Genomic DNA, 27,326 nt, shown 5'->3' on the forward strand with positions numbered 1-27,326 from the left:
TTTCTTTCTCACAGTTAAAGGAATAAAATATTTGTTAAGAGTGGGAAGCATTGGAGGAAGCTGGGAAGTGAGCTCACTGTTAGGTAGAGGAATTGGGGATGTCTCTGTAAAACGCAACCTGGGCTGACAGCGCTAGCTTTAAAGTAATTGCATGAAATCGTGAGACTGTTCCTTCCTAAAGCTGCCAGTTAAAGTCTCCAACTCTTCTTCCTTTTCCAGAGCTAGTCCAAGGAAGGAAGGACCTCATGAAGACGAAAGCCACACGTGATTTGGACAAGGGGGAGGAGGGGCAGGCCTTCCTCCCACCCTCCCCTCACCCAAGCAGCACGTAGCTTCCCAGGTCGGTGGAGCATGGTGCCACGGCGGCTTTTGTGTTGGAAACCTGGAGCGGTGCAGGGCCCAGCCGGCCGAGCAGCTGGCTCGCCACCACAGGGCGAGCATCGCCAAACTAGTGGCTTTCCGTGACTGGAGACTGCGTCTCGTTCAGGGTTTGAGGGATTTTTGGGGTGGGGAGGGCGGGGGTGGGGGCTGAAACTTTCATTGACTGCTAAACTCAGGTATATTTTTCAGGGTGGAAGAGGACGATGATGGAATTTTACTTGTAGTATTAACGTGTGTGTTTTGGAGCTGGATCCAGTTTACAGAATTTAACCTGTTGCCTTTTTAAATAAATTTCTGTTGTTGGTGAATGTATTGTACATAATGGGGGAGGGGGTGGGCCCAGCTTGTAGTGGGCTTAGCACTGGAGGAATCCTTAACTGTTTACAATCATATCACACTGCTGAAATCTTTCAGGATAAGGGTGAGGGTTTCGTGGGAGTGGGGAGAGGTGAGGGAACATGCAATGGATGACTTGCTGTCCTCTGCAACTGAGACACCAGCTGGTAATTGTTTGACTGAATAGCAGGAATGGCTCAGGGGCATAACATGTCCTCCTCTTTCTCTTCTCTTCTTCCTCGCCCTCTCACCCCTGCCTCCACCCCTCTGGATCCAGGGCCTGAATGCACTTCCAGCTCCCTGTCATCATAGGGGAACAAGGAAACCAGGACCAGGAATTGAAACCAGGACAGGACACTCATGGCATTGTCCCTTCTGTTAGCATAGTACCCTCCTCCCTGCCTTTCTTGTAGGAGTAATTTATGCTCTAGAAAACAGAAAATGGCACAATTGGTCATCTTAGACTTCTTTCAGTGAAACCAGTGCAGCTGGGTGTGGAGCAGCACCTGTCCAGCAGAACAAATGTGCAGATCTGTACCTCTCCCTGCCTGAGGAGGGGAACCAAGTCCCTCCTTTCTTTCTCTTTCCTTGCCTATTTTCACCTCTTAGCAGCAGCAAAGCAGAAACCACACCAGGATTCCTGACAGCTCTCAGTTGCCTGTGAAAGTAGGAGCATAAGGCTGCTTTGGGGGAATGGTTTGTTTGCTAGTGTGAGCTGTTTGTTGGCCAGCATAGTTGGGCTTGGTGTTTACAAGAAGCCAGTGATTCAGAAAGCACTGATTTTGAAATCAGATGTTGAGGTGGAATGGCTTGGGCAGTGAGTGATGAGAGAGGTGTGTGCTTGAGCTGAGTCAGTTTACCTCCATTGTTTTTGATGTTGTAGCAGCAAGTACCACGGGGCCAGTGGCGGCTTCCCTCAAAGGCAATACTCGGTTTGCAGGCACTTTTCACCAGCAGCAGCACTGCACGGGGAACCCCTCATTGACAAATCAGTTCAGTAGGCATCTCTTCTGCAGCTATTTATCCATATCTTGAAACTAGCACAGCTGAATATTCTTGGGGGAGCCGGGGTAAAGCAAGGTGGAGTTGCTACACTGTAAGACTGGGCAGCAAGGTCTGTTGGACCAGAGCCCTAGTGCAGGCTGGCTCTGGAAGGACAGCGGTGTGTATATATATAGTTAAGAAGGACGTGCCAATGTGCTGGCCATATTGTGCTTGCAGGAGCACAAGTGGCAGCAGAAGTGAGCGCGTGAGGACAAAGCAGTATGCCCTTTGGTCAGCAGTACCAGCCAGGGGAAGGTTTTATTCTCCAAGTTTCTGGAGAATTTTTGACTGTTCCGTCACCTTGGATGGTGCTGTCACCCCTATTAGCTGGATTGCACTAGCATGCACGGCCACACCACCTTTGTCCTGCTGTGTATATCGACCATGTGCTGGCACAGTTGTTCGAGCAAATGGCAGGTAGCATCTGACTGAGCCATTACTCCTTCTGTCCTCAGCTTCTGGAAACACAAAAGGCCTAGAAGATGAGAAATGATCTTTCTTGAAAAAGAAAGAGGAAAGACTGATATATTAGTGCCACCCTTACAAATGAGTCTCAGTCCCTGTTGCTACAGTTTTGCTTCTGATGAGCTATGTAGAGCCAAGGCATTTTCCAAGCCTAAGAGGAGTTAAACTTCTTCATGCTAGTCCCACAAGTGTGTTTATAAATTCACTTCTCCTTACTCACTGCTGCAGCTAGCCTGTGAACTACAGCTGCTCTCTGTTCAGTCCAGTGAGTTGCCTGGCTTAGCAGGCTCCTCCCAAAAAGACGACTTCAGCATAATGTCAATTACTTTACTAAAAGGAGATTTTTTTTCCCTGTTAGTGTTCATCACTCAGGGAACAGCTGTCACTGGTGGATTGGTATAAACTGGAATAGATAATCCTGAAGGTTATTCTTGGAGTGAGAAGCTGGTAACTGCTCTACCCGGCCAAGAACTATGCTGTGGCTGATCTGAGTTTGTCCCAGATCTGAGGGTCTACTGCTGGCTTATCAGTTGGCAGTGGATTTTCAGAGGGGCCCCAACTGCTAGGAAATGCAAGTCTGGATATTTAGCCTTTCCTTCACTGAAGCAGTAATAGGTATTTACGAAAAGGCATGCAAGTATAACTGCTATTCAGGCCAATAAACCCAGCACAAATGAGAAAACTATTGCATCTCTTTTTCAAGCAATCTTTACTTTATTTGGTTCGTTTTCATTAAAAACAGAAGAACTGTGAAATGTAGCTTGTAGCAAAGTATTCGAAATTCTGGAAATGTGAACATAGATTCTGCAAACAACCCTTGCCATACTTCAGCCTGTGTCTTCTGTATCATGGACAGCTACTCAAATATTTGAAGTGCCTTTCAGCTCGTTGTCAGCTTTGTGGAACAGGAGGTTTTGAAGCTATACAGAATGAACTAGCCAAAGCACTATTGGTCTTCAGCTGGAACCAGCACTGAAAACATGCTTCTGGTGGTCATGGCATTTGGATGAGTACCAATCCTAGATCAAAACAGGAGGAATAAGAAAGGCAGGAATTGCTTGTAGCCTGTGCAGAGAGGGTAGTAGAGTGTTAGCGATAGATACTGTGAGGATCCTACGTGGAGTATGAGATGTGAAGGTATAGTCCCTTACCTGACCTAATGGAAAGCCGGGGAGGAGGTGACTTGCAGAGGGTAGGTGAAACAGTAGTGAGACTGACTCCCTCCCCTTGGGAGGTTTTCTAGGTAAAAGGCTTTTGATGTAGTTGGTAATTCTTATTAAAGCAACTAACAAGCTGCTATTGGGAGGACACATGGTTTGTATTAGAAAAGTACTAATGTAGCGTAGGGGGAACTATGGCTGGGCTGTAGCGACATCCTGGGGACAGGGCATGCTCAGATCAAGAGCTGCTTGTGGAACCTTAGCTCTGAGTTTCCAGACGTTCAAATGCTTTGTTCATAAATGTTTTGTGGGTTTGGTTTAGTTGGTTTTGTTTGTTTGTGATTATGTGATGACATTGAGGCATCCCCCAAAAATGAGAGCTCTATCTCGCTAGGTACAATCTGAACAAACCACTGAAAATTTGCACCCCTCAAAGCCCCCAGGGACTGGGAGCAGATAGCTAAGGTAGAACAAAAGCAAAAGTACGTGGAGAGAAGCAGAAAACATGAATTTCATTGTTTATGGTTTCCTAACCTATGCTGTGCAGGACGATTTGTAGATATTGTGAAAGAGACAGGTTTAAGTAGAGATTTAGAAGAGAGGAATGGTAGCCCTTTAGGCACAGGATGGTACTTTTTTCCCATAAGTTGGTGTTACAGTGCAGGAACAAGGGAACTGCGTTTTAAAATGTCCTTGCTTTTGACTGTTGTATTTGCATCACTCTCTCAAATAACATTTTAACAGAATATAGAGATATTCTGGACTCTGATTGGAACCCCTCTTTCTCATCCCCCAGCATTGTTGTAATATAGTATATTACCAGTTGGACCCTTTTCAGAAAGCATATTGAGCTAGCGACTTTGCAAAGTTTCCTTACTTTTCCCATATGGAGGATGTGTTTTGCTGTAATTATGGATATACATGTTAAACAAGGCTGTATAATAGGAAGAACAAATACGATGCCAAGCATGCCAAAAGTTCCCAATATTCCCAGCGCAGCTTTGTACTCGTCTTCTGGCTTTTCAGCCTCTCGCTCTTCCCACCACCTCTGTCTTTGCGAATGGTGTGTGGTGTTCACAGGCTCCCTGGGTGCTCGATTGTCATTATAAATGCCATTGTATAAGCTTCCCCTGGGACTCTGGTGGCTTTTGACATTTTAAGCACTACAGACCCTGGCAATTCAACTAAGTATTTTAAGAAGGTCAGTAGCTCAGGCTTCACAGTGATTTTTAGCTGTGTCCAGCAGAAGCTTGCAGTTTATAAATTCCATGGTGTGACCCACCAAACCACTTGGTAGCAGTCCAAGACACCAGTCTGCAATGAGGAGGACAAAAGAGGAAAGTAAATTTGAAGTTTCAAGGCCCAACTGGCTTGATTTGTGACTCTAAAGTACATGAAGACACTTTTCTTGGAAGAGCTTCTAATTCCTTCTCGTCTGCCAAATGCCTTTCCCATGCAGACTTTCTGAAGCAAATCTCCTGTGTATATTTTTGTAAGTGTGGTTTCTCAGGGTCTTGGAGAGCTATCAGCTTGATGTCTTATCTGAAAGCTAGTCACAGAGGCTGTCTTTCATTCTGCTGACTGAGGCGGTTTCCCTGCAGCTCCTTTCTCTTTACACCCCAACACTTCTCCATTTAAAATGAAAGTATAATTAGACAACAACCCGCATTTTTCTCTTCTGCTGATCTCTGTCAGTCTTCTGTGCATCTCTGCGTTGAGCCAGGATTATTGCTTTGCTCTCTGTGGCTTTGCTCGGTGTTTGTTTCCCAAGGAGACGCCTCGGAGTTGCGCTGTGGAGTTTCGGAGAAGGTGCCACAGTACGTAAGGGGAAGCAGAGGAGTCGGCTCTGGCAGAATTCCTGTTTTGCTTTAAGGCCGGTGCTGGTGGTTGAACAGCAGGTGTGCGAGTGCCGTATCCTTTCTGCACGGCCGAGGTTGAGATAGCAGGCTATGAAAGTGGTGTTGCAGCTGCAGGCCATGTGACAAGCTTTAAGAGCATGTGCTTATTGTAACCAAGAAAGCATCTCAAACATTGACCTTCCAGCCTTTCCCCATCTGTACCTGTTTAACATACAGATGGGGGTAGAGCACACTCTGGCTTGGCAGGACCCCTGCCGCCCATGCGGAAGGAAAACGCTTTTAACCAGCACATAATGAACTAAGCGTTCTGGTGTTCACTCTGCTGCCCACCTCCCTCCAGCACACTGCTCTGAAAAGGCGTTGGGGGGACCCTTTGGATAGGAGCTGCTGGGATGGCGAGAGCAAAGCTCAGTCTGCCCCTAGAGAAGATAATTCAGGATGGTGTATGTATTTGAACCTAGGAGGTAACATCCAAATGCTCCTTCAAAGCGCAGGAGTAGTGAGCTGTGTGATGCCATGCCCTTTTTGGCTGCTGTCCTGCCTTTGCTCACATGCAGTATTTGAGAGACCATGGAGCGCTTTGTGGTTTACTGCAGCTGCCCTTGAATCCACTTGGGTTTTTTCTCCTTATTCTGCAATGGTGACCTAGATTTCTTTTGGAAAAAGTCTTCCTCTTTTTGAAAAGTAGGATATCAGAGGACAGTGCATCCAGGAGCCAGTGAGAGAGAGCTACATCTAGCAGTGGAAGAGGGGACGAAGGACTAATTAGGGCTAAGGAATAATTGGGATTGTCACCGGTTCTAGCAGGTGCCTCTGTTCTTTGCCTCTTTATTTGGAAACACATGGCTCACTGGCAGAAAGGTAGGAATTGGAAAAATCTAAGTAGAAGTGACACTTAGTGACGCTTCTCAGTGTGTGGGCAAAATTCCATTGCGGTGGACAAAGTTGAGCCAGGTGGCTGTGACGGGCTCCTTTGGCCTTCAGACAAGTGAGGGGCAGCAGACACCTCATGCATCGAGCACTGCCTAGCACGTCAGAGGAGCCACCTCCCCTTCCCAAGCTAGTCAGGCAGCCACAGGAGCCTGGGCCTCAACTTTTACTCCGGAAAGTCCTCTGGTCACCCTTCGTGTCATGCGCCGACATTTCCTCTCTCCTCGCTTTCCTCTGCTCACTTTGCTGCGGTCAGTGGCTGTCAGATGCGGAGCTGAGAGCTCGCTGTCCAGGGCAGGGCAGGCGGCTGAGCTTGCCAGCTGTCTCTGCATATGCATGTAGGAGGCAGGCAGGGAGCACAGGTTGCCCTCCTTGTGACGTGAAGGTGTCCTCGGTGGCTAAGCAGCGCTCCCCTGCGTGCCCCCGGGGTTCACCGCCCTGGGATGGCGGTGTCTGTCCCCCTGCCAGCACAAGGACCTGCTCCTGGCCCTGCTGCGGGGATCCCGCGTGCAGTGGCGCTGTGGCACGGGACCCTGCCATGTCTACCTCCAAGGTGGCTTTGGTTAAAAATACACACTGTGTACAGCCCTGAAACCCGTTACCTCTCTTCCTTGCTAGCTCAACAAACACTGCTGCCTGATTTTCCTGAGCAATAATAATGTGCAGCGGTGCAGCTTCGACCTTCCCCTGCTGTGTCAGGGAGAGGACGGCCATAAAATGCGCTGCGGGGCTCCCGAGTTCTCTGGGGGAGCAAGGTGCTTCCCGCTGCCTTCCCAGTGGCTGTCAGGTTGATTGAGGTGGCCAGCAGAGAGCCGGTCACTCTCCTGCGGGTGGGAAGGGAGCAAGCTGGAGCTGAGCCTTGTCCGTAGCCTGGGTTCAGAGCAGGTAGGAGAGGGGTGGGCGCACCCTGGAGTGACTCACTGCTGTTTGACTTGGTGCTGGGCAGGAGGCAGCGGGTGCCTGTGCCACTACATCTGTTCTTCTGCAATTGGGTGATGTTGGGTGGTTGGGTTTGTTGTTTTTGTTTTGTATTATTGTAAGTTTGTAAAGAATGTAATCTGTCTGTCAGGGGCTTGAGGAGGAAATGGGGGCCTTTCTCGTTCGGGGTGAGGCTGTTCTTGCATTGCTGTGGGTTTTGTTGCTGGTGGGGAGGGGCCCAGCAGCCAAGGGGGAAAAAGCTTGACCCCAGCTTGATCGCAGCTATCCCGGGGCACCAGGAGGGTGAGCAGATGCTGCAGCACAGACGAGTCCCCCCAAGCTGTGAAAACAACCCCTGCCTGCGTCCTTCGGCAGGGAGATCTGCCCTGGGGTCATCTTCTGGCTGCTGGGACGTCACGCCCGAGGGCTGGTCCTGCTCGTCTTCGGCTCAGGTAGAAACCCAGCTGGCCAGATGCCCGTGCTGCTGAGCCAAGGAAAGGCCAGGTTGGGAGGCGCACATTTCTCCATGCAAGAACAAATTTGGGCTGGAGCCGCTGTCCCTGCCATCACCCTGCTCCGTGCTCTCACCCCCTGCCTCCCTCCCCGTCCTGTAGAGCACAGTGTCAGGGATCCTCTTCTCTCTCCTGCTGCTGCAAAGTTGTGTGAACTTTCCTGGTCAATACTGGAAAGGGGAATGCTATTTATTTTTATATTGTGTATATTTTGTCTTGGTCTGCTGATTACCTTTGTTCCCCAAGAGCGACAGTTACCTCAATAGTTAGTTTAATACTGTGTGTTGGGTAATTTTTTTAAAGAACTTTTTTAAAAGCTTGATCCTTGGAGGTCTGTAGATTTTATTTCCATATGAATTGGTTATTTTGTATAAAGTACATTCTTAAAATAGCGATCACCCTTGCTGTGCGTGTGTTTTCTTGTCTTTGGGATGTCCTCCCTCTTCCTTTGCAGGGGGGATCAGAGAGGGGCGGGAAGGGAACACAGAGGTCTTTTTCAGAGAGACAAAGCCCTGGGCTGTGGTCAGAGGTAGTCGGACCACCTGAAAACCATTTACAGGAGAGCACCTGGGAAGCTAATTGGGATCGTTTCCCCTTCTGAAGCACAGCTGTCTGCCTACCAGCAGCCCGGCTGTGGGAAGGAGGTGGTGTCACTGGTTTCCCACAGGTGCCCTGCGCTCACCCCCCAGCCTCCTCACTTTAATAAGGGCGACTGCCCCGGGGTGAAGCCCACGGTGTCACGCTGCTGTGAAGGACAAACTGATCGAGCCGGTGTGGTTCCCTTTTGTGCTGTTTCGGTGCCAGGCAGGGTAGGGGATGGAGGCCCTCGGGGGCTGTCAAAAGAGCGGGAAGCCGCCCGAGCCCACGGGCAGCTCCGCATCCCTATGGAGACCATTTGCTGTTTAATAAACCTCCTGTGTGAAATGTGGCAGCGGCTGCAGCCCTCTGAGCAGAGGGGCATTGAGAGCTGACCCAGCCCTTTCTCACAGGGGTTTCGGCACCGAAACCAGGACCTGGCTGTGCTGCTGCAGGCGGCTGCTGGAGGTGCTCAGGGGTGACTTGCACTTGGCCCCTGCTCAGCTGCTCCCTGAATAAGTGGCTCCGTTTTGCTGATCCAGCAGCTTTTCATCAGGGCAAAATTAATGTGATTTCTTTCAAAGTTGGTGCCAGCAAATGTGGAGCAGGGGATGGATGGCAGAAGGCGGGGGCACGGGGGCTCCCGGCGGCATGCTGTGTGCCCCCCCTGCCCTCCTGGGCTGTGGCTGGTGAAAGCTCCCTCTGTCTCCTCCCGGGCTGGTAACAGATGCTGTTGCTCACATCTTCCTCTCCTGCCAAAACAGCTTCACAGGGTAGCCAGCTTGCGCCACGGGGCCCATCTGCGCCTCCTGCGCCCAGATCCTAGGGCACCCGGGCTGCCTCTGCAAAGGGATGCTCACAAAAGACACGTGCGAGGGGGGGACCCCACACTTGCTGGCCAAACCGAGGACCTCATCTTCTTCCTGCAGCTCCTCTTTTCCCCTGTGTGCCCTAAGCAGCGAGTCAGGCTGCCAGCATTTTACGAGGACAGGAGAAAGACAAAATAAAGGGCCTGGTCAGGAGCTGATGGTGACTCCGCAGTGCATCCCCGCTCCTGGGGCAGGTCGGGGAGCGCCAGGGCTGGACTTCAGCCGTTCCTCCAGTCCCAGGAAGTGTGTGGGTTGGAGGGGGCTGGTGGCAGGGCAAGATTTCTAATCCTGGGGCGCAGCCGGCGCTGTGCGGTGCTGACACTAATTGGAACCAGTCCCGGGGGGCGGGAAGCCGCTGCGCTCATAGCGCCCTCGCAGCTACATCCAGGACAAAGCTTATCTGTGCTGGAGGAAATGCCACGTCCCAACCTTGACAAGATGCTATCAGCAGCCTGGCGGGCAGCGTCAGGCCAGCTCACTTCTCCCCCTCATTCTTCACCTTTTTTCCTATCTTCTGCTGGCCACGATTCTCCTTTCTTCTGCTCCTTCCTTCCTCCCGTGGGTCGGGAAAGCTGGCCCTGAGAAAGCTTTCCTGAGATCCTAGGATGAGGCTTGAAACTCCAGACTTCCTTTCTAGCCTCTCATTCCCCAAGAACTAGGCTGCTTCCCTCCCTTTTTGCCCAGCCATATCACGGCACCTAGCTGCCCCATGGGGGCTTGCAGTGGGGATCAGCTCAGCGCCTGCAAACAAACTCAGCTCCAGCAGAGAGCTCATGCACTGAGCTTCTATTGACGGGAGGGGGAAGCTTTGCTGGAACTAAGGGGCCTTTGGGGTGCCTGATGGAGGAGGAGGATGTTTTGGGGAGGAGATGGAGAAAGCCCTCCTGGAGAAGAGGCGGTGGGCAGGGGCCAGGCCTGCCACGGTGTTTCCTGCCCGTGGGTGAGGCTGCTCCTCCTCTGTCAGCACCAGGCGGCCACATGTTCCCTGCCCAGCGCCTGCTGTGGTTTCTAAATTCCTTTCCCTGCGAGACTGCCAGCATGGAGGGATCGTAAAAAGTTCACCCCCCTGTCACGACTGCACGGATCCTTCCGGGGCCAGTGGGCAAAAGTTGTTTGCAATTTCCTTGGGCCGTGACCTTTGTTTTGGCCGTGGCGGAGGAGAATTGCAATCCATCACCCTGCTGCGGGCTGGGGGCAGGGGCAGGGCTCCTTCCCGCATGGCCTTGGAGGGGTAAAGCTACGGGGCACCAGCTGCTGCTGCAGACAGCGATTTTTGGCACGGGGGCTGGGGCACGATGTGCTCCTGCCCAGGGGATTTGCCAGAGTTTGCTGAAGCTGCCCTTCCTGAGAAGGCTGCAGGGCGATGGTGTGCTGGCTTGGCAGAGTGCTAGAAGACATCCTGCATGGTTTGTGCCTGCAGCCAGCATCAGGGCCGTGCTCCAGCAGGAGCGTGGGCAAAATGGGAGATGCTGGCACCTTTATCACCTCTATGGCCCTGCTTGCCAATGGTCCCTGATATTTCCCGGCTGCATGGGCTTTTGGAAGATCCCGCACCACTACAATTCCTTAGGAAAATCAGCAGCAACCCAGCTCCACGCCCTGGGACACAGCTCCCGCAGGCGCCTGCCTCTCAGTTCAGGTTCCCAAGGGGAAATACATCCCGGCAGCACTCGCTCCCCTCCGCCAGGGTGTCCCCTTTGAAGACATACCTGCATATGAAACAGATCTCCCCCGAGGACACGCAGCCTGTGCATACCAGTCCTCCCCGCTTCCCTTGGCCGTCCGCCTCCACTCCCCTGCTCTGATCTCCGCTTCCCGAGGGAAACGCGTCCCGCTGCGCTTCCCTGCCTCCGAACGCACGTTCCCTTGGGAAGCGCCTCTTTCACAAGCGTCCCTCGATCGAGCGCTGGGGGAGCCCCTGGATTTTGAGGTCAGGAAGGAGGGTTTCAGGATTTCATCTGGTCCCATGTGTAACACCACACACAGGCTTTCAACACCCAGGCCACCTTCTCGGCCCACCCACCCGCGCAGGATGTAGGGTGCTTTTTGCCTGTGAAGAAGCCATGTGCTGACGTCCAGCCCCAGCAGACCACGGTGCAGAGCAGCTCCTCCAACTTGTGAGGGGGGAGCATGAGCCCCCTGGAAAGTCCATAGGAGACCAACCTCACCCCAAAACCCCCGGCTGTGCCCGGAGCAGGGCAGCCACTGGATTCGTCCGCTGTGTGGATCAGTGTGGTGGGGGTGGGAAAACAGAAGCAAAGCTAGATCAAACAAGCATTTTCCAGCAGCGAGAGCCCGTGGGTGTGAGACAGGTTCAGGTGGGCCTGACACCTGATTGATGGTAAGCACCACCGCCAGGGCTGGGAAGCCCCTCACCGCCACAGGCCTGTCCCGGCGGCCATTTCACGCCATCTCCCTCAAGCCCAGCACTCCGGTGCCTCCTCGATGTGTCTGCTCAGAGCCCTGGCAGCCGTGGGAGCGAGGCCGGACACCGCTTTGTGCCCACCAGCACCGGCGTTTTCTCCAGGGCTGATGCCTCCTGCCTGCTTTGAAGGATCAGAAGCGTGGAGCATGGGAAACAGCCACCCTCCTGCTGTGGGTTTTCAGCCCCTTCTCCCAGTCACGCATGTCCCTGGGCCTGCCCTGTAGGCAGCTGTACGGCGGATGCCCACATGCCAGATGTCCTGGGAGATCAAAGTTGCCGCTCGCTGCAGCCTCTGTTCGCGCACACACATCCCCTCAGACTTATAACGCACGCTCTCTATCTCCTCTCCAAGATATTTCCCCTCACTCCCTTTGTTTGCTTTCCAAGCCCTGCTCCCTTTGGCGCAGCAGGAAGGCACCCTTTGCCCTGGCTGGCAGCACCCAGGGGGTGCCTCGGGGGCTTCCCTCCTGCATCCCTTCTGCATTTGCCCCTCCTTGGGCTGGGGGGTGAAGGGACCCATCGGCTCTGTGGCCTGCCTGCACCTCCCACCCCACACAGTGACTGGGAGCACCCCCCAACCTCCACCTCTGCTGATTTCTCCTCCTGGGTAATGCCCTGGCCATGGTGGAAAACGGGACCCAGCCCGGTGCCAGCCCTCGCTCCCTGCTGCTGTGTGTAGCTGGCGCTTAACGGGAAAGGGAAACACAGGATGAAAAAGGAACAATTAGTAAAGAGCAATAAAAGCGATCAGATGCAGGCAGATATGTTAGCAATATATTAAATAAGGAACAGGACCGAGCCAGATGGTTGCGCCAATTTACTTTACAGCTCCAGATGACTTAGCAAGAGGTCACTTAGTGGAGCTGAAAGACAAATGGTTCAGGCTGGATGAAAGCAAACACTTCGTGCCTTCCCACCTCATGCGTACGAGGCTGCGGGATGTCCTGCTGCAGGATGGCATTGACAAAGCCAGAGTAATAATGATTTTAATTGGTTTTAATAGGTTTGCACCTTTAGTTGCATTGCAGCGGTAGTTGCAGCTGTTCTGGGATGAAAAGAGCAGAAGTGCGAGGATTTAGACCATGAGTGATGATCATACTCTCATTCAAGAAGGATTCCTGCCGGACACAGCAGGGCAGAGCTGCCTCCGCCTGGTTTATTGCTGCAGAGGCCGTGGGTGTCCTCTGGCAGGAACCAGCTCTCGTGTGCCCATCCCTAACCTCCAGCGGGGCTGCAGGACCTGGGGAGACCTCCCCGCTCTGCTGGTGCTTGTTCTCCTGAGAAGAATGAGATTGCACAAATCTTTTTTTTTTTTTTTTAATTTTGTCTGTGCCATGAGTGTGCCATAGCGAGTATATGCAACGACACTTGCACAGCCACGTGGCTGGCTGCACAGGTGAGTTGTGCAGGTGGCATGTAGGGATCTTGGGCTGTGTGTAGGGCTCTTGGGGTCTCTCCTGGTTTGTGGCCCCAACAGTATCACCTGCAGTGTCTGTCTCTCTCCAGAGTACTGGATTCGTGCTGATCAGGACACGAGCACACAGGGTTTATGTGGGGCTGCTGCATGCTCGGGGTGTGAGGGTCTTGTCTGTCTGGATAATGTTTAGACTTAAATAAAGAGGAAAACTTAGAAGATACGCGATTAAGTAGTTTCTTTAATGACACAGGTTTAGCTAAGTGTCAACAAATGATATGATCCCAGTAGACATGTTTATTATGAAGCACTTTTAGCTAGTACATAAGTAATCTGTGGCACTCATTGCAGGACATCTGTGAAGCCATTTTGTTTGTTTGTGTTTGAACAAGGCAATGCTTCTGTATTTTTAACTGCTAAAAACACTCACAGAGGTACCTCGAGCACCATGGCTTAGAGCTGATCATCACAGCTGAAGTCAGGAGGGAATTTCTTTCTGTGATGCCAAATCTCAGGACCACTTTGAGGTTGTTTTTTTCCTGTGTGCCTTTAGCCAAGAAACACCACTGCTGGGCAGCCTCGGTCTGGTGTGCATGGGTGAGAGTGTGTTTTGGGAGCAGGGAACTGGGGAGCAGGGCTGGGACTGGGAGCACTGGTTGGGCAGTGGTGTCTTTGCAGCTGTCATGTACCATAGAGCACCATGTGCTCCGTGTGTTCGTGCCTGGGTTGCCCTCTGCAGACAGTTGCGACAGCAGTGCCTGGGAGAGGAGTCACAACTTGATGCCCTGCAGTTGCTTGTTCCCTGAAGAGGCTGGAAATTCAGCACTCAGGATCCTGGAGGGTGAGGTGCCAGTTGCTTCGGTGTATGCGTGCGGAGACTTCCATGCGGTCACTTGGTGCTGGCACAAATCCTGCTGGTGCAGGGTGCCTCCCCACTCCCCCATCCCCGTCCTGGCCAGCGATGCTACTGTTTGCCCTCACAGTATTTGGAGCCAAGAGCAGACGCACGGAATGAGTAGCTCATGAGGGACCACCCTGAACAGCATCGTTATGCAGCCTGAGCCTCTCACAAGACATCAGCCTTCAACTACTTAAAACAATGTTGGGATCCTTGATTTCTGCAGCTTTTTATTTCTATAGTGTAACATGGGTTGGGAAATTACATTTTTGGCACAGTTCAGCATGGTTTTTAACCTAAGACTGCTCATTTACAGATGTTTTTCTTACTTTCTCTAACAAAGCCAAAGCAACAGTGTGGGATGCTCTGAGAGATGCTTAGGAAGACAGATTTTGGCTTTCCCAGCCCGCTCTACCTTGGCTGAAACCAGCAGGAACCTCCCCGCTCTGGAAGGGCTGTCTTGTCACAGCCTGTTCCTGCAAACATGTTTGAGGCCCCCATTCATTTCTGCTGCACCTCTGAGCTGCCCATATCAAACAGCAAACATAGCCAAACATGGCCAAATGCTGCTGCAGCCCGCCTGGCCTCTAGCTCAGGGCTAAACACCTTTTGCCAAGTTGCCTTACTGCAGCCTCGGTCTTCCCCCCCCCCCCAGAATAGCAGCTTAGAGCCCATTTAACCAAGGAAAATAGTTTGCTTTGAATTTTCCTCTGGGTAGTTTTATTTCCAAATGTTTCTGTTCTCATTTACGTCAGTTTCTTTGGAATTAAATAGATAATTTTCTCATAATCTCCCAGACTGGTTTAGGAGCAGACTCTGGGACCGTGGAGATGCTCCAGCCTCCCTGTACTGCATGCACTATTGGTCTGTGTAAAGCCTTACCTAACACCCATCTGTTTTCCAACAGGGATGTGCATTCTCTGTTATTTATTTCCCACAGCTTGCTACCATCAGCAGACCAGGGCAGGGGCACAAGGCACCGCCCCCTTCTGCCAGCTCATCTCTGGCAGTGCACGGAGATGTCCGACCCCTGGGGACAGCGAGCACCCGAAGGGCCGCAGCCAGGCTGTCACTGCAGGACTCACCCAAAAGCTGGATTCTCAACTTCAGCTTTTAGACAGGGCTTGTTAAGGAAAACACATCCGGGCTTTCCTCTGAGACGGCCTCTCAGAAGGGTGCTGGGCACTTTACCTTCCCTTTCACCACCCGTTTTCTGGTGGGCAGCACTCACCCTGGCAGCCATCTCAGAGCTTCCTTTCAAAAGCTATAGTTCTATCATCTCTTACTGCCATAATAGATCCCGAGGCCTCAGTTCTCAGGTAGTTTCTCGTTGTTTTCCTCCAGTCTTTCTCTCACCTTGACACTTATGCACACCTCCGGGGACCATTCATACAGCGTCTCTCTCGCTGATTAACGTTAATACCTCTCAGTGTGAAAAACTAAATACTAAAAAAGGGTTGTGACTCAGATGTGCGGTAACATTTTAAGTCCTCTGCTGATCACTTAGCGTCTAACCTGCTCTTAAATTTTCCATTGCCAGCTGTGCAGAACACGTGCAACATTACCTCCTTCCCTAACTCCTTCTCCAACACTAGACAGAGCCAGCTCTGCACTCTCCATTGATTTGCAACGCTTGCTTCTGCCATCACTACTTATTCTTTTACCTGCACTCTGACTTTAACTCCTCCTTTGTTCCCTGTATTTGTCCAGTTTCTTAATGTGCTGATGCGGCTTGTTTACTGTACACAACTGGATTATTTTGCATGCTTATACTGAGATGGATAAAGATCAATATTCTCATTGATTTGACCAAGGTCAGCTGGTAAATCACCACCAACAACAAAAATTGTATATCCTAATTTGTTTGCTGAAATCAGTAGTACCATTCAAATAATAAAATAGCGCTGCAGTGACACCCCGGCAGGAACTCTGAAATCCACCTGAAATGCAGCTTTTGTTTCACTTTTTATTTCTAAAAACCGGCATCCAAACACTGAAGAGAGGCTTGGACGAAGACCCAACAGGACTGCAAACTATACTAGGTAAGCCTGGTTGGACATTCCCCCTTTTCTTTAAGGTGCTAAATTTAATAACCGCCCCTATTGCTCGAGATGAAGGATAAAGATGTTCCTGGTAATGCAGACACCACTTTTTTGCAGTTGAATTCTCACGTGGTGTTATCTCAATATTAACGGTAGTCAGTGCTTTCTTGTAACACACTTGCAGGGAACTGCTGTCGCAGACAGAGGTTCTTGTCATAGCTGACATGGCTAAAGCTAAGAGTGCATGCAGTTCTGCTAACAAACTCGGTAAGCATAAGTGCTTTAGCTCGGGTGGGTCAGGGGCACTAAACCACTAGTCTCAGACTTCAGATGCAATACACACAAAGTGCTCAGACCATTTCTTAAGGACCTGCTTTGAACCACTGCTACCCACATGATTAAGTAACAAACACACTCCCCCAAACTAAAAACATTCTTACTGTTGCTAATGTTCGTATGCAAGTATGACAGTGGTTTCTTCCTCCTCTTATCTGCATAGGACAATACAAAAAGGAGATGAAAAATGAACAAAGGAAAGCACACTAAATAGAAACTCCACTATCTTCCGCTGTGAGCTCCAGAGTCAGACAGTGAGTTGTTATGCTCCTTTTCAAAAACATGCAAGATGGAGGTTGGTGAAGGTCTTACTCCTTCATGAAAGAAGTAGACCATCAGACCCTGTATAAACAATCCTTTTTTGTCACTGCCAAGAATGTTTAGGTTACTGGTATCAGAGAAAGTCTTGATAATTGCTAATACATTTTTTTTCCTGAATAAAACCTACCTGAAGATCACATTTCAACATTGCCCATAACTGTGGAATAATGTACAACAAACAGAGCCATCTGTCTCTTGTGTGTGCTGACTTTTAGCTTATTCTGCCCGTGACTTCATCTACATGCATTACACTATTGCCTGTATCAGTTTTCCAAGGGAAGCAATAGCACCAGGACAACATTAAAGCTACTTTCCAGCCATGACGGCCAAATGTGGGCCATTCACTTCTTCAGAGATGATCTTGTGGACTGTTTGAAGTCTTTTCATTGAGTATTGGAGCAAATCTTTACAGTACACATCACCTGCCAGAAAGTAATAACCTCCTCTTGTCTAGCCCAGTATTTTATTTCCATACACTGCACTCTATTTCAACATTTAGAGTATTTCTTTCTAGCTCTAGCTGTGGATAAAATAAGGACCTAGATAAGTTCAAATGCATTTTCTAAGCACTGGTAGACAGCCAATTGGTGAGGGGGATGAATCCATCCGAAAGGACTGAAACAAATCTGTTCTGAACGGTACCACACGAACCAAGAAACAAAAGAGTGAAGCATGCATGCATGAAGGCTTTTCCTCCACTACAGGTGTGACAAAACCCCAGTCCAGTACTTAGTCAGAGAGCTTGATCGCTGACATGCAAAGATGAAAGCTGTAATGGTTATCCAAGTATCTAGGAAGAGTATGCCTCTAGTCTTATATACTCATTGCCTACTCGTAGAACCATGCAACAGAAGGCACAGCACTGAAAGAATGAATACCACAACCATCTACATGGAAAACAAGTACTAAACATAAAAGTAAGGAGCAGTACAAAATAAAGAAGAATTAAAAAACAAACAAGCAAAGAAAAAAAAACCAACCAACTTCCTAATGTTTCTTGTTTTGTAAGAAAAATTGAAAGCATTTCTTTCACAAAGAAATTAAGTAAGTTAGGATTCAGGATTTTCATAGCAGTCAAATCACCATTTTGAAGAAGCGTCAGTAAACGGTTTATCTAGCATTGAGTGTCTTTAACATACTTTACACGAGAGCATGCACCTCTGCTTAAGAGGAAAGGGCCTCAGGTTAAAAACACTGCATAATGCAGTGGTGCTGCAACCTGGCAAGTACTCTTCATGGCACAATATAGAATTCCTACATCACTGCGGTATTTAAAGATGACTGCAACACATTCAAGCAGTAATTTGTTTGTGCAGTTTCTTATTTCCATTCAGCAAGTCTCAGAACTGAACACTAGGTGAAGAGCCAGGTACTCTGATAGATGCTTGTAGTGTGGAAAGTCACCTAGAGAATTTTTCTGTCCTACACCAGAGGAGGTGGAGACAACACTAGTCATCACTGCAGAAACAAAGGACAAGCGTTAATAAATCTTAACAGGTTAGGTAGTGAAGACAGTTGTGTTACTTAAACTTTAAGGTATTAAAGGTTAACAATTAAGAGAATAGTTTTGACAGAGTCAGCTGCTGTTCCTTGAGTCCTCAGTCATACTTACTACAGAAGTATGGTTTGGATTTTTTTTCACAGAATCAACAAACTTGTAACTGGAAATAGATTGTTGTATGTAAATAGATTGTTGTATGAAAATAGGGCAGTTGTATTTCTCTTGTGAAAGATGATTGAGGGATCACATAGCAAAACTACTGATTCATTTTTAGGAAGACTGGAGCTCATAATAGAGTCTTATGCAAAAGGCTTGCCTCCAGTCCAACACTACTCAAGCAATTAGCTTTACAGTCTCCACAAGCTTGACTTCTAGCTTCACAGAATAGTTATTACAGAGAACCCACAAGTAGTAAGTCCTTATACACACAAGCGCACTTTTCAAAGGCTGTTGCCAATCCTCCAGAGAGAAACTACAAGGAACTCTATACACACACACATTTTTTATTTTAATAAATAAAGTTTTACAGGCTCAGGCTTTTTTTTTTTTTAAATCACATATACAGAACAGAAAATTGCCTGATCAAGTAACATGAATCAAACTACTAACCCTGGGAAGGAATGCATGCCCTCTGTAACTGAAGACCTTAAATGAAAAGGGATTTCCCATGGGCAGCGCAGTAATTTACGTCACAGATTGGACAACTTGAAAGAGGTGAGGCCAAAGCAAAGAGAGTGACCCTAAACGGACCACTGGTCTTTACAGGGCCACAACAGCGCAAGGAAAGCAAAGAGCCCAAATGCCTCCATTTTCTAGTGTCACTTTTGGATGAATACATGTCTTCACATCCTTTAAGCTATACATTCTAACCACAAGTGGAGAGGCTAAGCACAGCAGGTATGCAAAATTATTCCATTGAAGAAGAGATATTGGATGACACAGTAATGTTATATTTCAAGATTTCGAATTAGCAGATGCTTCTGCATCCCTTCAGTATGGCAGTGGAACAGATCCCACCTTCTCTTACAGAGGTTTAGTCCAAAAACTTCCTGTTGGCATTAGCACCAAAGAGAGCCACTCTGATTTCTGGCATCATCTGTTGAGGAAGAATACATCAGTTATATGCAATACAATTGCCGAGCATTCCTTGTTGCGGGCAGTTTGATAGCTAGACTAGTCTTCTAAACTGAGAAGTCAATTCATTTGTGTTTTCTGAAGCCTTTATCTGATCACATATTGCCTGCTAGTCTATAGATTAAAGGAGTACCTATACTGCATCACAAGGAAGAGATGCAAGATCTAGTAATTTCAGCTATAATACAAGGTTTCAGCCAACGTTTCTAGTACTCAAGCAGGATTCAGAAATTAAAGTTAAACTCAATATTTCAACATCTTGACTGCAGTATAGTCATCAGCGTCTTTTGGTACCATAACTTCTAGAGATTTATGCTGATGCTTAGTCCAAAAGGTATCATTTTTGGGAAAAGCCATGTTTGTTGTAGAGAAGCGCAAGCAGCAGGTAATTTGTTTCTTTCCATTCAAAAGTAACTTCTTGTCACCCATACTGAAAATCTGATCCCACACACTATTGGGACTGTTACCGTGCACTGAAAACACAAGGATTTAATTACAAGACAAAACTAGCTAATTACATCTTGTTCACCTTGGTTGTGAGAAAAACTCACCTGCTGAGCTACAAGGTCCAGCCGACTTTCCAGGGTGTTAGAAACCTTAATTTTACCATCACTGTTGTAAATTTCAACTCCTCCAGCACTAGAAAGGGAAAGTAAACATAAAAGTCATGACAGCTATGATACATCTCAAAGCTATAATTTGGCAGAGACATTACCCCAAATGAGTTCTTGTAGAAAAGCCAGAGGTGTAGGTATTCATTTGTTAAATAAATAAATACATTTGATCCTGCCTTAATGAGAGTAAGCACAAAGTGATGCAGCAAAGTAGTAGTGCAGAGCATCTTCAGTTACTGGGTACCATAGCTACATACGAGGATACTCATTAGCATGATCTAAATACAAACAGTGCTATGAAATTTGTCACATCAAAACAGCTTCAGACTCTGTATTTTATTATTAATAGAACACTTTTAGATTTTGGGAAGCGAAGAAGAGTGCTAGAAGCTTTGTTTGCTTGTTCATACATAAAAAACGATCCCTGACTTTCAGAATATACAGTTTTGTTCCATGTTCTTTATCATACTATATGGAAATACAGCCTTGCAAGACCTAACAGACACAAACCCCGTCAAGTCATTATGCTGCAGCACCATACATAATTCCTTATGACTCAGTTTGCTTCCTCTTGAGACAGAAAGCAGAGCTACATTTGCATTCTCCCTCTCTAAAAAAAAACAACAGTTAGTTAAGTTTCTACACACAGTTATTGTATACTTCAATACTGTGGAACAGCTGGAGGTTGCACAAAACTTTTATTGACAGTTTTGACTGAGACAGTGCTTCTCTGGAGGAAGCTACAGAATCTGTACTTGATTAAGAGAAAGAAGTGCCAAATTCCACTAGAACAGCAGTAGACACTGCAGGGATATTACATACATAATTTTCCAAGACTGTCCTAGTAAGAGCTGTGGCTTGCAATTTAAGTTAGCACTCTCTATAAGGGACTCCCATTTTGCTTACATTTCCTCTGGCAGGAAGTTGTCTTGGTCAATGTGAATATCCACGTCCCTTTTTGTGGCATTTTTGTAGATTGGAATGCTCTTCTGTATAGCAGCCTAGGACACAAGATAAACCTCCAATTAACATTGATAAACAATAGCACATCATAAACATATTGTTTATCATTGATAAACAATAGCACAAAAATAGCACTTGGATTTGGTTGCTTATTCATTTGTAGGAATTAAAATGAAGGAATTGGGTTTTTTTTTTTTTTAATTAAGCAAATTTTAGTACAGCTTTTGAGCCAAAAACAATTGTTATTAATGCTGTAGCAATGTTTAAAGTTTCCTAAGTAATGCCCAAGCAAGGAAATGATCCCTGACTTGAAGCACATACTTGCTGTCTTGCATTGTACTTGCAACAGAAGTGCAGCTTGAAAACATGCTTTAGCTGTTTTCCTGTCATACAGATGGGATCTGAGCAGCAAATATTTGCAACCAGGTCTCAGCCTTCATGAGCAAGGATACTGTCATAATTGTAGGTGTCTTACCTTAACCATAGGGAGATCTTACCTTAACCATAGGGAGATCTTGTTTCCTGCACCGAACAACTATTTTGGGCTCAAGCAGCTGGTAGAATCCCTGTAAAAAAGATAACCGTTACAGTATCAGAAAACTGACATTTTAATTGTCTTAGAATTATTTAACTCCAAGAAAGGAAAGGAGCTGATCAATTTGAAAAACAAAACCTGACAATGTTAGCTCATTCTAATGAGTTCTTTGCTTGCAAGTGCACCCCATGCAGACATTCTGAGAGGATGGCAATGATATCTGGGAGAGCCTACAACTACGGATCACGTTTTTCTTGTGTTAGCTTAAAGTTTGGAATTCAAGTGCAACTAAACATGTCTGTCACAGGAGTGAGTTGCCCAGATAATGTACATGTGTGTGTAAGAATCATTGCTGTCCAACCAGAGTGTCAGCTTGCCAGCTTTCTCATTCTTGGAGAAGACAGGCTGCAATTTCAGGTGCCTGTTCTAATAATTCCAGCCTTGCAGTTCCTGTAGCAACATGCGAGTACTACAGTGGATCAAATCTAATGAGCCAAGACACACAGCCAGCTTGCATGAACAAGACAGGTTTGTTTGATACACAGCAGCAGCAGGACAAGGAAACAAAAATACTGAATTGGAAGCACCAGCTGGAAGGGAACACTATTAAGAACACTCTGTCATTAAACTACAGACAGGAGAGTTTGTGGCTGGTTTCTGTGAGTTTATGGCAAAAGGACTTGATCATACCAGAGGGTGGCACTAGTGGTTGCACAAGTGACCCTAGCCAACACTTACTAGATTTCCAGCAGTGAAGTTCCAGAGCTAGAGGATGGACTGGTACGCAAAGCTTAGATTTATCTTTGTATGTGTCATGAATGCACACCATAATGTAGTAAATTTGTCAAAGCCAGGACTAGCTTTGCAGGTAACTACTGACTTCTAGGCTTGAAGGAACAGCTTTACTCAAAGGTGCATTTGAGTGACTCATTCCAACTAATTACAACAGAAGTTTAAAGTGTGCATCCTAAACGTGCATGTTACAACGTATGTGTGCGCATCTGCAACCATTCTTATAATGGGAGCCAGCTGCTTGGTCTACTAGGTTCTATACCACAAAATAAACTGCAGCTTTATCTGTTCAGAATCTAAGATCAAAAGATATAGCAGAAGTGATGTTTAAAACTCAAAGATCATCCAGCAACTTTTGATCTAGATTCCAATACAACTGTAACATCTACAGTTGGTTATGTTTGAAGAAAGATGCACAGGAGGACAGAGCTGCAATCATCTATTTGGTACGATTTAAATATTTACCTGTAGAACTAGTCCATCCAGCAGTATTTGGTACCTGGCAGTATCCTTCACCACCTTGGCAAGTCTTAGCTTGGCCTCATTCAGCAAATCCTACATTCAGAAGAAAATCAGATCAGCAGAGCCCATCTGTTTGGCATTTGGTTTCATGCCTACCAACTTTCTGTACTCCTATTATAGCTATCACACCCTGCCAACACGTAAACGTACACTCCAGCTGGTGTTCATCCAAGCTAGACCTTCATCTATGTGCATGGCACAACATCCTTTCCAAACAGTTCCCCCCTCCCTGCCCTGATCCGAACCCAATACATCCAGACAACAATTCTTTCTTCATGAAAAAGGGGGACCTCAGTAGTAAAATGATGGTATTTATAACATTAATTCACACAAACTAAATATGTTATAAATGGTTGCCTAATGTAAACTAATAAAGTCGTCCAAATAACTAACCTTTTCAGCTTTGTAGTCAAGTAAAGAAATCTAACCTATCTTTACATCTAACAACATTCAGGTTTGATATTTTTAATCATAAGTAAATGCAAGTAGAAACTCAAAATTGAAAGCTTATTTTTAATTTGAAGTAGTTGTTTCTGAATGTCTTTATTCTGCAAATCAACATCAGATGGGATTGAATTTTGAAGAAATTTGAATCAACTCAGAAAGCTCCTAGAACTGAACCATAATTATAATTACTTCAGATACAGGAATTTTAAAATTTGGTATAAACCCTTCTTTACTGTCCTGTATTGTGGAGTTTAAGAGTAGATTGCATGTTAACACAATCAGCAGTAAAATATAAGACTATCACAATTCAACTTCGCGGTCAAATCTAGTTATACTGTCCACCCTAGAATAACAGGGCATTTCTGGAAGTGCTCCTCTCTATTGTTCACAAAGGAGGCAAAAGATCTGATAAGGGAAGAAAGAGGTAGCAGCATGTGACTTCAAAGGTTTTAAAATAAGGAAGAGTGTTATGCATTACTCAGAAGCATGAGGTTGAGTCAGCTGATAAATGAGGAAGAGATTACCCAGCAGAGACTATCACAATAGAGTTAGCTCTTTAGCCACCCACTTTTCTTCCCACTGTAAATACAATTAAAAATTTGAAACTAGGTTTGAAGAACCAATAAACTGGCCATTTTCTTTTGCTAACTCTCCTTTTTCATAGCAGCATTGACTCGAGCAACATTACCATTTTTTTTTAATACTTGGTTTCTACAGGTCTTGCAGTTTTTCCAACAGCTCAACAGCACCATCTAGCTAAAATACAGAACACTCAAACTGTTTCTGAGACAGGATAAGAAAAGCAGTGATAGGAAACCTGCAAGCTGTATAATAAGCAAAATGAGAATACACTACACATGGTGTAAGGCTAAACTAAGACTAAATGTAGCCCGCTCTGGTAAATGATCACTCACCCTACTCATGCACACACAGATCAGTCACCCACTAAAACAAGAAGCAAACCTTTCCATATACTAGGGGCCACTAAAGGTGACAGAAAAAAAAACAGTGAGTGGTGTTTTAAACCTACTTGCTTAAGCCACACCAGCTTTAATGAACAGATGTTAAATCATGCAAACAGAACTTCAAGTTCCACAAACCGTGCAAGAGGTTTCTGTTCTTTAATGAAATAAGCTACTGTCTAAATGATAGATACAACTAGTAAGTGCAATGCTCTTGGCAGAAAGCTGGATTTCCTGAAAAGAACAGGCAATAGAAACTGAAAATAAGCTAAAGCAGATTAGTAAAGCCAGACTAAATCTTTAAAGACTTTTCAGGTTAACTGGGAAAGCTAGCTAACATATGTTGAAGCAAATATTACTCAATCACAAATCATATTTTTCTTTAGAATATGGATAAGATCATTTCCCAACAGATGGTAGGAATAGAACCTCTGTGTCTTTACTACAAAGATACTCACTGCAATAAGGTCATCCCTTGCCTTGAGGACCTTCAGTCTTGCCTGATTCATCAGGTTGGACATCTGACTGCAAGTTTCATGACAAAGTTGAATCAGTCGATCAGACTTTAAATGTTGGAGTTCTGTCAGTGTTCAACTGTATATTTTACATTTAAAGATAACAATACCACCCTGTTTAATAACAAAGCCTGTTCATCCGTTTGAACCTGTTTCTGAATCCATGCAAACGATTATAATGCAGAACCCCATACTGCACTAGACCTACCAAAACTAAACCTAACACAATTATTTCTCCCACAGTAATAAACCAGGGTAGAGTTTTAGACATTAACCACACAAAGAAAAATGAAAGATTCTTTCACCACACCTCCTACCAGTTATACTATTGTAGCTCACCCTGGATAATTACTCCCCAGAAAAATTAGAACCTCACAATTAGAGCTCAATACATTAGCTACAATTTGCCCATTTGCAAGGGAAGAATGGTTTTATATGAAATTAGTAATAAGATGAGAGCTCAGGCTCTGAAGCCAACCATCTAACCTAAGTAACTTACATTTTTTTCTGCTGTTCAATTTGTTTCTCCTTCTTTTCATAATACTCCATGATTTTCAGCCTCTGTGTCTGAACAAGGCGACCCTTCTCAATGTTGAATTCTTCTTCTGCCTACGGTAAAAATTAAATAACTGAAGCGGAAATTGATTCCACGGGCTGAAAAAAACAGAATCAAATGAAATGGCCATGCTTTAAGAACGCATTTACAGATAAGGTAGGGTGATACAATTTATGGTTCCACATAAACAAAGCATTTCAACCAACATGCAAGTCAAAGGGAGTTCAGCATGTGTCCTGCTGAACTCCTGAGCTCAAACCCTGCTAAGATCCATTTTTTTCATCAGTATATCTCTGTTGATTAACACGTTTCCTTGCACTATTTGTTCCTCAGGCATACAATTACAAAACAGATATAGTATGCACTGTCAGGAAATACAATTCATTCTATCCGAGCTCCAGGCATGATTTTTTTTCTTTTTAAACAGAATTAGTCTCATTTCTGTCTACAAGAGGTTCTACCTAAAATAACCCAGCCTGCACTTGGTGTCCACAAAGTATGTTACTATAAGTAATTCTTAATTCTTACACAAGGAGACTGACAGTATAGCTATTACATTTTCATAAAACCTAGCCCATTAGCATATGAAACCACAAACACATGGGAAGTTTTCTTATTTATACTGTAGTATCCATCTCAACTTCTGACTTGTCTTTGGAGATAAACAGCAATACCTGATTTAGAACTTATTAAACAGTTTTGCTGATCAAAAAGTTTATGGGAGATAAAAAATAATAGTAAAACATCTTGCTTGTACTGGACTCAGCATATATTTTAGTGTTGGTATAATGCAGATTGTTAGGGTCATAAGGCACCATTACTCCTACTTCAATGAACAACCATATTCTATCACCAGGTTAATATCAAACTCATTGTCTTGTGGTTTAGCCTAAGTGAAGAATTCCTCAAAGAGTTCAACTCGTGCCTTAAATATAAATTTATGATGTAGTTTCCCAGGACACCTACTAAAACACACCTAGAAGCAAGTCTGCAGGTAGCTACACAGGTTCAGGTACAGTTATGAAAGTGTTTACAAAACAAGCTTTCATCAAAACAATTCAGACAGTTTAACTTTCGCCTTTTTCATTTTTGTGCATGAACGAACATTTGTGCTAGATTATTAGCATCCTCGCTTCAATTTCTTACTAATGTCTCTGCCTGACATGCTATGGAAATCAAGCAAAAATTAGAATTATAAATAGGAGGTAGGGAAAGGTGTTCCACTTACTTTAGTCTATTCACATTACCATTCAGCGCTCCTGGTTGTGTGAAAACAGTGAGTGAACTTGGATAGGAATAAATTCACATTTAAGAACCACTAAGAAAACTTGGACAAAAGAACAGATCCAACTCAGTAGTTTTGTTCCGATTTCACAGAAGTTAGCAAACATTAACTTTATTTGGTAGCACCATTTTTTGCTATATAATAACTGAATGCGAAGTAAATTGTACTTTACAGAAGTGTTCTAAGACTGCTCAGACTGCAACTATTAAACCAGGATGTCAGAGGCAGTTCTCCTTTTGCACTTACTGACATTGAACTTCCATTTTTACCTTTGCATCTATTTCTTCAGCCTTTTCATTGGCTTCCTGTTCAATGAAAGCCATCATATGCTTGATCTGTAATAAGAGAGAAAAGAAAACATTTTCTGTTGGAAAGGATATTGATGGGAAGAAATATATTCCCCGTTTGTATAGTAGGCCCCTCCAATTCCACTTACTAATCTATATCACAGTGTTGTTTTTCGAAGGAATTAAATTGAGCATACAGGTCAAAGAGTCACCTCTGCTTAACACAGATTCCAAGAAAATCAAATTATTATGCTGTTAAATAAGTTTCTGTGATGTTGTTTCACTGGTTTCACTAGAAAAATGTACTTAGATATGCAAGTATAAAACAAAATTTTAAATTTATATAAGCCTGAGACTGAGTATTTTCATTCTTCACTGAATGAGGATATTTCCTCCAATAGTAAAGGAAAAAAAAATCCTTACACAGTAAAATTAAAGTAGTCTGTTTGTTACAACATTCACATGAAGTATAGATGAACCTTGAGCCCTTGCTCTAAGTCAGACATAGGTGTCGTTTACACAAACCTGGGCCTTCCACACCAGAAACAGGCGAAGCAAAGCAAAGGGCTACTGACTGCTCTGGCCAGGTCTATACAACGAGAAGTTCGTTTATACACCTGAGAAATCTTTCTTGAAAAATGTAATAAATGCTGTAAAAACTTGAAAGGTCTTTGGTTTGAGACAAATGAATTTAATTTAAAAATGCCATTGTATAGTTCATGTGACT

General features: G+C 45.7%; 2 protein-coding genes across 3 annotated transcripts in view; one reads left to right on the forward strand and one right to left on the reverse strand.

Moving 5' to 3' along the window:
- The window catches only part of CECR2 (CECR2 histone acetyl-lysine reader), a 101,876-nt gene extending 93,875 nt beyond the window's left edge, over window positions 1-8,001 (forward strand). For both annotated transcript variants that reach the window (XM_083797543.1, XM_083797544.1), the window contains one exon: window positions 220-8,001. In XM_083797543.1, coding sequence (XP_083653669.1) covers window positions 220-225 — 6 coding nt within the window. In that variant the 3' untranslated portion in view covers window positions 226-8,001. The remainder of the gene's footprint in view (window positions 1-219) is intronic.
- Window positions 8,002-18,470: 10,469 nt separating this feature from the next.
- The window catches only part of ATP6V1E1 (ATPase H+ transporting V1 subunit E1), a 10,389-nt gene continuing 1,533 nt past the window's right edge, over window positions 18,471-27,326 (reverse strand). The window contains exons 2-9 of the mRNA XM_083820295.1: window positions 26,582-26,647; window positions 24,971-25,080; window positions 24,415-24,481; window positions 22,491-22,580; window positions 21,196-21,264; window positions 20,642-20,736; window positions 19,673-19,760; window positions 18,471-19,083 (exon numbers count right to left, since the gene is read on the reverse strand). Of these exons, the coding sequence (XP_083676421.1) occupies window positions 19,021-19,083; window positions 19,673-19,760; window positions 20,642-20,736; window positions 21,196-21,264; window positions 22,491-22,580; window positions 24,415-24,481; window positions 24,971-25,080; window positions 26,582-26,647 (648 nt within the window). The 3' untranslated portion in view covers window positions 18,471-19,020. The remainder of the gene's footprint in view (window positions 19,084-19,672; window positions 19,761-20,641; window positions 20,737-21,195; window positions 21,265-22,490; window positions 22,581-24,414; window positions 24,482-24,970; window positions 25,081-26,581; window positions 26,648-27,326) is intronic.

The sequence above is a fragment of the Anser anser genome, assembly GCF_964211835.1.
Source record: "Anser anser genome assembly, chromosome: 1".
Taxonomy (NCBI): domain Eukaryota; kingdom Metazoa; phylum Chordata; class Aves; order Anseriformes; family Anatidae; genus Anser; species Anser anser.